Source organism: Palaemon carinicauda, chromosome 1 (genome assembly GCF_036898095.1).
Source record: "Palaemon carinicauda isolate YSFRI2023 chromosome 1, ASM3689809v2, whole genome shotgun sequence".
NCBI lineage: Eukaryota > Metazoa > Arthropoda > Malacostraca > Decapoda > Palaemonidae > Palaemon > Palaemon carinicauda.
In genome coordinates this window covers 36,331,892-36,341,891 of record NC_090725.1, presented here as the reverse complement: position 1 = coordinate 36,341,891, position 10,000 = coordinate 36,331,892, and the positions used below count along the sequence as shown (strand labels likewise).

Genomic DNA, 10,000 nt, shown 5'->3' with positions numbered 1-10,000 from the left:
TTTCTCCTCCGGAAGCTAAGTTCAATCCCTCTCTACCTCTGTAAGCCTTTGGCTTAATCCTAGTGGCTCTATCTGTATAATAATTCAGGTATAACTATTCTAGGATATGTCTGTCCTGACCTGATAACCAGAGTGACTGACTTTTTGGGTTAGGGCAGAACATCAGAGTTTCTAGTCTTTGGTCTGCTTCTTCCTAGCATAGAGAATGAGTCTCCTTTGCTAGATTAGGGGCGGACACAGGAAGCTTTGCTTCCCTAGTCCATGTCGGAAGGATTCTGTAAGAGATGATTCCTTTCTCTTGTGGCCTAGCAGACTGTCCTGTGTTGTTTTTCTCGGGCTGGAGAATGAGTTTTCTCTGTTGCCCGGCGAAATAACTTCACCTAACTTTGTTCTGGGTGGGAGGATGATAGCAAGTATTGCCAGTCTTGCTCCCTAATAGACAACTCTAGGTTAGGATGAGCTTCCCTAACTGCTGAGTGTGTCCCTTGCTAGAACGAAGTCTATAGGACCCTTATCCCTTCCCCACCTCTTTTTCTTTTAATTTCTTTTGGCCGCAGTCCTACTTCCGTACCTAGTGTAGGTTAGGATGGAGGACCGGCTCAGCTCTCTGCCGGCTGGCATTACGTATCGGCCGGCAGAGACCCTTTGTTTTTTGCAGAGTGAACCGCAGACCTCCCTTGGTCTCCTTTCCATGTCTGCCGGTAGAGCCCGGCAGGCTATGGATTCTTTGGCAGCCTGAATGCTACATTCTCCCCTTACATAAGTTCACTCTTTCTGGATGAAGGTCGTATGGCAATGCCTCCCTATAACATTACATCCATACTGGTTCTCTGACTATTGTGTTGCACCCCTAACCCGGCTGCCAGCTTAACACCCGACAGCCGGGCAGGTGGAAGTTCTCTGGTTCTTGGCTACTGCCGGCGGGTGTGGGTATTATTACCTTTGCCTGCCGGCAGTGGAAACACAACCCGAATTTGCTGGCCACTACAATTAGCGGCCGGCAGTCGGGTATCAGTGTTTTCAGCTGTCGGCTGGCAATGATTGCCGGCCGGCACACAGTCGCGAATCAGCGGGCTGCCGCCTAGTAGTTAGAGATAGTATATCTTTGAACTATACAGGGGTAGATGCCGGCCGGCACGTGCCGGTGCATGCCGGCATGTACCAGCGCGTGCTGGCCGGCACAACAGCATGCGATGTACAGTAGTTGCTACATTTGTAGTGTAGTACACACTGCATTAGCAGAAACTGCTGTAGAGAGTTTGTGATAACACTAAAGTTCTCCATCATACCTAATGTTATCTTGTACAGCCTTTTGTTGAGACCGTACAATATATAAAAAGTAAGTTCTTTCTGTATTCTTTCTATCCTGTGTATTAAAACTTTATTTAAAGGTGTGAACTGCACCTTAAATTTCCGTTTAGGAAATTACATAAGGTATTCTAGAATAAAATTAACCTTATTGTTAATATCTCGGGAGGTTTCAGCAATTGACTGGACAGGAAATACAAGTATGTGTCTTTCCTTCTAACTGTTATAGCTTTTCTATATAAGCTAAATGTTTAAATATAAGTGAAAGCCTTCACTTGAAACACATGGATTTTTCTTCTGTTTACAGGAGCACCATCCGAAGTGCGGGAGTGTGTTCTGTAATGTCCGCAGTAAAAACTTCTGTGGACATCAACTTTGCAGGAGGCACGCAGCATGCGTAGCCTCCAGAGGTGATCTCTGCTATTGGGACCCACAGGTTTGTACAGTTTGCTCTAACCTGATTACCGAGGCTTTTGACGACCCCAAGTCGACGGAGTCAAGGGATGCTGCCAGGGAAATGTTACAATCCCGGGTGAGGGGTTTTCAGAAAAACATCTCAGGCCCCTATCTTCCAAATGAGAAGATGAGGGCCTACCTTTTCCCTAAAGAATCGGCCAATGCAATCATCCCCCAGCCTCAGGTGGAGATACCAACTGCCCAGAATTCGGTAGATTCTGAAGTCTCGGCCGCCCTTCAAGATATCCAATTGGACGATAGGATGTCGGATGTGTCGGATTCTACTGAGAAGGACCTTCTAGAAGAAGGTCAGGAGGAGGAGCTGTTCCAGGCTCCTCAAGTAGAAGATGAAGAAATCGAAGAAGTGTTGGTTACATCGGTTCCAGACCCAGAACCTGTTCCTTCTACATCGTCAGCTATCCCAGATGAGCTGGGATGGACTCTTACTTCCATTGTTGAGATGATCCAACAAATTCAAAGGAAGAATGATGAGAAGGAAGCTGCAATGAAACTGGAGATACGTAGACTTGCAGCATCTCGTGGGCCCCAGAAGCGGCTCAGCGTGAAGGATCTTCCTTTGTGCTCGGATACCAGTCCTTGGAGGTATGCCGAACACATGCCAATGAAAATCGGGAAGATCGTGATCTCAGAAAAGTTGAGAGCAATTCCCCTGGAAGAAGTGGAATTTTGGCCCAACAAAGATTCTTATCCGGACTGCTATGTCTGTCTTAGGAAGGAGCCAGCCTCAAAGGAGGAGACAGAGTCGAAGGAGGTCATAGTTTTTTACCATAGTAAAGCTCAGACGTTACTAGCGAGCTCTATGAAAGAGAGGGGCTTCACTAACTCAAAGGTGTCCGCCTTGAGTAAGAAGCTTCCCGCCTTTGTGGCCTCTCCTACCAGAGCCTTTCCCTTCTTGGAAAAGGGATATAAGGCAGCCTTAAAGGCGGTGGAGTCAGGGAAACCATGCCCCTCCTTGGAGGAGTGCAAGCCGTTATCTCTGACCTTGCCATTGGACCAAGAAGACTGAAATGACGTACACCTTACCTTCTCAATCGGGAAGCTGGAAGCTGATATTGCTGAACACCAGTTCGGTGAAGCAATTCCAAAACTCGGAGATTCTCTTGCGTAGAGAGCAAGAGACAAAGGAAAGACTTGCGGCATCGATGTCATTGCAAACGACACTTGAAACGATGGCCAGCGACCCCAAGAACCAGGACATGTTCATGGTTGTGGCCAAAACCCATCTGGCCACAGTTATGAAGGATCTCTATAGCTTTATTAAAGCTAGGAGAGCTTTTAGAGAGTTCATGTTCGCCTCGGCTGCGGTGAGGCACGAACCGAGTAAACTGATCTCCTCTCGTATTTGTGGTAAAGACCTCTTTCCCATTGAAGTGGTTATAGAGGTAGTAGACAAGGCCGCCACAGAGAATAGGAACCTTCTCAAAAAGTGGGGCTTAGATCTTAAGAGAAAGTCTTCTCTGGATGAGGGTCTCCAACCCAAGAGGAAGACAAAAAGGCCTTGGCTATCCTCTCGGCCGGCTAAACCCTACCGACAGCAACAACAACAACAACAACAACAACTTCCTGTGACCGCGGTGCCTCAGATAGTGGCACAACCTCCAACCACGTACCAGCTGGTACCTCAACAAGTGGCGACACAGTCGCCAGTTTTAACCCAGCCTTCGAAAAACAGACTTCTTAATTTCATTCAAGAGCTAGAGGAACAGCCAGAGGTTCTTCTAGATGCCCTTCAAGAGGAAGGGGATACAGGGGAGGACGAGGTCAAGGAGGCAAGGCCTCGGGTCCACAACAGCAGAAGTAAGATACTTCCAGTAGGAGGGAGACTACGGCTCTTTAGGGATCGCTGGACCTTCGATCCCTGGGCCCACAGCCTAATTAAAAATGGACCAGGTTGGAGCTGGAGCAGTCCTCCACCTCAATTCCCTCAATTTTTCCAACACTCATCCCTGTTCTGGAAGAATATGTCCGAGAACTCTTAGACCAGGGGTTCCCAACCTTTTTGCACTCGCTACTCCTTTGCTAAAAATCTGAAACCCATGTGACCCCCTACTTAGGGCTTACTATCATCAAATTAATTTTCCTTTTATTTTCTTTTAAGTTAAGGAGAGGGAAAGAAACATCTAAAAAAACATTTAAAATTGCTGTAACTGTTTATTAGCAAATTAAATCACATTGGTCCAACCTGAATTCACAAAGAGAACATATATTTCTTAAAATAATATTAACTTAGGTTTGAACAGCCATCCATCCCAGCTAGTGGGATGCCTGATGTTGCATTTCAGCAGAAAGCTTTGAAATTCGTGGCCGAACGTTTGTTAAAGCCAGTCTCATGTCATCTCCAACATCCAATCTGTTAAAATTCTTTTTTTTCATATTTATAAGAGTGGAAAATCCTGCTTCACACAAGTAGGTAGAAGCAAATGGAACAAGGATACGTAAAGCTATCATGCTGATTTTGGAGTATGACTGATACATACCGCAACAGAACTGAGTCACGGATTTCACCTTGAAGAGATCACGAGCTGAAGAGTCGTTCCTTAGATCCAGATATTCATCTTGGATTTCATCTCGGATGCTGGATACTTCAAGTTCAGTACAAAATGGGTTCCTTACCAGGGCCTCCAGTTCCTGTGAAAGCTCAGGGAAGTAACGCTTAACTTCCTTTTCTGGAGACTGAAGATGTTCGGTAATCTCATCCTTGAGGAACTGATCTAGTTGGATGTGAGACTCATCCATCACTCCACAAAGTTTTTCAAACATAGCGATATTTCCAAGATCAGTTTTCCGACGCCAGTTTTGCAGTTTGGAAACAAAGGCCCGAAGACTATCTTGAAAAAGGAGAACATGTGTTTCCCTTCCCTGAAGCTTTAAATTGAGCTTGTTCAGCTGGTCAAAAATGTCGGCTAGGTACGCAACCCTTTTATTCCATGCTTCATCTTCGAAGTGGACACCAAGATCTTTCCTTTCTTGAGTCTCCAGGAATAGCTTTATTTCATCTTTCATTTCAAAGACACGATTAATAACGTTTCCTTTCGACAACCAACGTACTGCTGTGTAGAAGAGAAGGACTTCGTGGTCAGCATTCATATATTTGCATAGTTCTTTGAATAGGTGAGTGTTGAGTGCTTTAGTCTTGATTAAATTTACTATTTTGATTAGAGATTCAAGCACTTCCTGCAGAGAAAGAGGGAGAGTCTTACTGGCGAGAGCATATCGGTGAATCATGCAGTGGATGCCCTTTGCTTGAGGTGCTAGCTTCTTCACTCTCGATTGGAATCCTGATTTCGATCCCAGCATAGCCAGTGCCCCATCCGTACAAACCCGACACACGTTTTCCCTTTGAAAATCTTCCTCTTGGAAAAAATTTGAAACTTTTTCCATGACATCATCAGCTTTTGTTGTGGTTTCAGGTGCACTGCAGAATAAGAATTCGTCTTTAATGTCACCTGAATTAATGTATCTCACGAAGACAAGCAACTGAGAACATGAACTTACATCTGTTGACTCATCGAGCTGAAAGGAAAACAAAGGGTCAATTTCAGTCAAAACCTGTTCCTTCACATCCATAGACATTTTAGAAATGCGCCTCTGTATAGTATTATTTGACAGGGATACTTGCTGCATCTTTTTTGCACTGGCTTCTCCAAGAATAAGATTTACTGCTTTCATCATGCAGGGTTTAATAAGTGTTTCTCCAATCGTGTGAGGCTTTTTTTGTTTAGCAATTTCGAATGCAATCTCATATGAGGCTTCCAATACGGTTGCACTCTGCTGCTGAAACGACCCACTTCTATCGAGTCTTTGGCTTTTAAGACACCGTTCATGCCGTTTGAAGAAATCCAAATCCTTCTTTGCGTGTTCTGGATGTTTTGTCTCGAGATGACGCTTGAGTTTTGATGGTTTCAATGACTCTGCACTTAGGATAGTGTAGCACAAAACACACTGTGGTTTCTCAATGCCGTCATTGGCAAGCACAGTGGTGAAGCCAATGTTGAAGTAGCTTTCTGAGTATCTGCGCCGTTTAGCTGTGGATTCAAATCTGTGAATAGAATAAAAATTATATTAGGAATATATTCAATTAGAAAATAAACAAGAAACTTAAATAAAAACATGTTTCCAATCAAAATGTCATATCACAACAGCATGCTTGCCAGACACAACTCACCTCTACTGCTTACTTATCTCCTTGTTAAAATAAAGTAAAAATGTTGAATAATGCGCTTTGGAACACTGACTGGTGGTGAGTAATTTACGAGCCGGGTATAAATTTCTTAATGCATGCGATAGACATGTAAATAATAAAAAAAAATGCATGACTAAAAACAAATAGATACACGTGAAACATATTGCCAGAAGAGCGAAAAAGAAGTGTAATCAGCAAAAGGTTGTTACTCGAAGGTTTTGCAGGAATAAGTTCTTTTCTATAAATTTCAGTAGTTATGTCCACCAAAAAATATAGAAAATTCAGACAGCTTTTTCATCTATCTCCTGATAACTTTGCTCTTACTTTTGCTAACAGCTCTACATTAAAAGACTGTTATTCGAAGGTTTTGCAGGAATAACTTCTTTTTATGAATTTTGTCTAACAAAAATACAGAAAATCATACAAGAACTAAAATAACAATAACTCACATAAAGATAGGCATCAAATTTATAGTAAATCGTAGCCACTTACAAATCAAAGAGAAAACTAAAACTGTCAGAATAATCAAGTTTGTCTTCAATATCCAAGTCACAAGTGGAAAAGTGAAATAATCCACTCCGTAAATAACGGAAAAAATCTAATCCATCGTTTAAGAAACAACATAAAAACGTCAAACAAAATACACAAACATAAGAAAAAAAGAAATTTTTAAACATGATAAACAAGAGAATAATAATCATCACTTGCTTTTCAATGGAGACGATGATGCAGAGCAAGATGATCGATGGTTACCGGTGCTGAAGAGATGTACTGGTGGTGAAGTGTCTGCTTTTCCCTCACACCTCTGCTTATATCTCCTCCATCTCTTGACATCAGCCTACGGGTATGTTCACGTGGCGACAGCAATTTCAGGTGTGCCCAAGTTTTTATCCCTTCTCCGCCTTCTTCTTCCGGCGCTCCTCTTAATAACTCAACACTTCACGAGTCCAAAAAGAAGGATGTCAGATGGCGCTGGTGTCGGGCATTGGTGGGGTGGTCCAGGCTGTTGCGATGGAGACCGCTATTACGGAACACCTCTCTTGTGTATATTGACGAAGGAATATTCTTGGAAGGCGACCTGTGAATAGTGGCTTTCACACGCCCTTTCTTCATACACGACGCAGGTAGAATTCTTTAACATTCTCTGGTTTATTTGTAATATATTTATATCAGAAAAGTGACAAGAAGGACCTTTTCACCGGGGAACACAGGTCTCTCCCCAGAAATAGATTTTTCCTTCGTCAAAATCCCTTTTTTACTCCAGGTATTCCACGTCTTCATCCTTTCTGCTGTTCCCAGGTGCTGTCAGGTGTTCCAGGTCTTCATCCTCCTTCTACTCCGCCCTTACACCTCACCTCTTCCCAGGCGTTGACATGTTAATCTTTTCCTATAGGTGTGCCCTTAATTCCTCAGTACTCTCCACCTCCCACGTGGTTCAGTCTTTCCTTAATAATAACTTACCTTAAAATGTAATACCCACACAAAAATATACATATGAGAATGCAGCAATGTATCACACGTAGCACACGTTTTGCTTTGCACCGAAACAAAATAAATGTAAGAGCATGAAAATTGTAACTGATGAAATAGAATTAATGTTATCCCAAGCTACTTCTAACAAGGCTAAGCGACCCCCCTGCCAAGGCTTCGCGACCCCACTGCCAAGGCTTCGCGACCCCCCAGGGGGTCGCGACCCACCGGTTGGGAACCCCTGTCTTAGACAAAAGAGTAATCCGGAAAGTTAAGTCCATAAAATTTCAAGGAAGGCTGTTTTGTATCCCAAAAAAGGACTCAGAAAAACTCAGAGTCATTCTAGACTTGTCACCACTCAACAAGTTGATAGTGAACTACAAGTTCAGAATGCTCACGCTTCAACACATGAGGGCCCTACTGCCCAGAAGGGCATATACTGTCTCTATAGACTTGTCTGACGCTTATTGGCATGTTCCAATTAATCGTCACCTCTCCTCCTACCTAGGCTTCAAGTTACATAGAAAACTTTACGCCTTCAGGGCCATGCTTTTCGGGCTAAACATAGACCCAAGGATTTTCACGAAGCTCGCGAACGCAGCCGTCCATCAATTACGCATAAGGGGACCAAGTAGTAGCCTACTTGGACGACTGGCTGGTGTGGGCAGCATCCAGGACAGAATGCATGCAAGCTTCTAAGATAGTGATCAAGTTCCTGGAACATATGGGATTCAAGATCAACATCAAAAAGTCTAGACTTTCTCCAGCTCAAAAATTTCAGTGGTTGGGAATCCACTGGAATTTGGAGTCACATCGACTTTCTATTCCTGGGAAGAAGAGGAAAGAAATAGCAGGATCTGTCAAGAGACTATTGAAATCCAAACGGATATCAAGACGCGAACAGGAGAGAGTGCTGGGCTCTCTACAGTTTGCTTCGATAACAGATCCAGTGCTAAGAGCACAGCTTAAGGATGCAACAGGAGTCTGGAGAAAATACGCATCAAACGTGCGAAGAGATCTAATAAGACCACTACCGACTCGACTGCGAACGCTTCTCAAGCCGTGGTCCAATGCCAAGCAATTGAAGAAATCAATACTTCTTCAACCTCCTCCCCCGTCAGTAACTAGCCACACAGACGCTTCAAAGGAAAGCTGGGAGGTCACTCTCATCAGATGAAAGTCCAAGGACCTTGGTCCAATCTTTTCAAGTCATTTCACATCAACTTTCTAGAAGCCATGGCAGTACTTCTGACACTAAAGAAAGTTTCTTCTCGCCACTCGACCCATGTAGACTGGTTCTAGACAGCAAGGTGGTAGTGAGATGCCTGAATAGACAAGGGTCGAGGTCACCTAAAATTAACCAAGTGATGTTGGCCATGTTCCGTTTGGCAGAAAGGAAGAAATGGCACCTGTCAGCAGTTCACATTCAAGGGTTCCGCAATGTGACAGCGGACGCTCTATCCAGGTTTACACCTATAGAGTCTGAATGGTCCCTTGATGCAGGATCGTTCTCCTTCATCTCGAGTCAAGTCCCAGAGCTGCAGATAGACCTCTTTGTGACGAAAGACAACAAGAAAATAGATTGTTACGTGTCCCCATACGAGGATCCGCTAGCAGAAGCAGTGGACGCTATGTCCCTGGATTGGAACAGATGGTCCAGTATTTATCTGTTCCCTCCGCACAACCTCCTTTTGAAGGTCCTCGATAAGCTGAGATCCTTCAAAGGGAAAGCAGCAATAGTGGCCCACAAGTGGCTAAATAGCGTGTGGTTCCCTCTGGCATTCGAACTACGACTAAAATTCGTACCGCTACCGGATCCATCCCTGTCGCAGCGAGTACAGAAGTCGACAGTCTTCACTTTATCACAGAAAACACGCAACCTACATCTCATGATTTTCTCTCCTTAACGATGAGAAAAAGATTCGGTGTTAAAAGTCAATTCACACTTTGGTGGAAACCAGAAGAGATTATGAGGCTTCAGGGAAGAAACAGATATCCCTTGTCAAGGCCAAGAAACCAAAACAAATCTAGACAGATTTATATTTATCATTCTTCATTCACCTTTATGGGCAAGGTTTAGCACCCAACACAATTCATATGCTAAAGTCAGCCTTGACAAGACAGATACCATATGCCTTTCAGGTCGACCTTTCTAACGACGTTCTTAATGAACTACAAAGGTCCATGCTAGGTTTAGCCCTTCAGCGCCTCCAAGGACCCTTTGCATTGTCAGTAGATAAGATTCTTCATTATATATAAATAATGAACAATGGAGAATGCGCTTAGAACTCCTTGAATTTTAAGTCATATTTCTGTTTGTACTCACTTTGGGGGCCAGAGTTAGTGGAATAGTGGCTCTCTCTAGAGAGGAAGGCCAAGTCCAGTTCTTGGAGGAAGAACTGAATCTATTTCCAGACCCAACGTTTCTTACCAAGAACAAGCTACCCTTCAACAGGTGGGGTCACTAGAGAATATGCCCTCTGAAGGAGGATGCATCTCTATGTCCAGCGGAGTGCCTAAGGTCTCTCTTCATAGAACTTCAGACTTTATGGGAGGACAGTT

General features: G+C 43.8%; 1 protein-coding gene across 1 annotated transcript in view; it reads right to left on the bottom strand.

Annotated features, from left to right (window-relative positions):
* Positions 1 to 2,812: 2,812 nt before the first annotated feature.
* Positions 2,813 to 10,000, bottom strand: part of LOC137639489 (protein FAM200C-like) — a 146,630-nt gene continuing 139,442 nt past the window's right edge. Inside the window, exons 4-7 of the mRNA XM_068371782.1 lie at positions 6,997 to 7,112; positions 4,291 to 5,824; positions 3,103 to 3,200; positions 2,813 to 3,008 (exon numbers count right to left, since the gene is read on the bottom strand). Coding sequence (XP_068227883.1) covers positions 2,813 to 3,008; positions 3,103 to 3,200; positions 4,291 to 5,824; positions 6,997 to 7,112 — 1,944 coding nt within the window. The remainder of the gene's footprint in view (positions 3,009 to 3,102; positions 3,201 to 4,290; positions 5,825 to 6,996; positions 7,113 to 10,000) is intronic.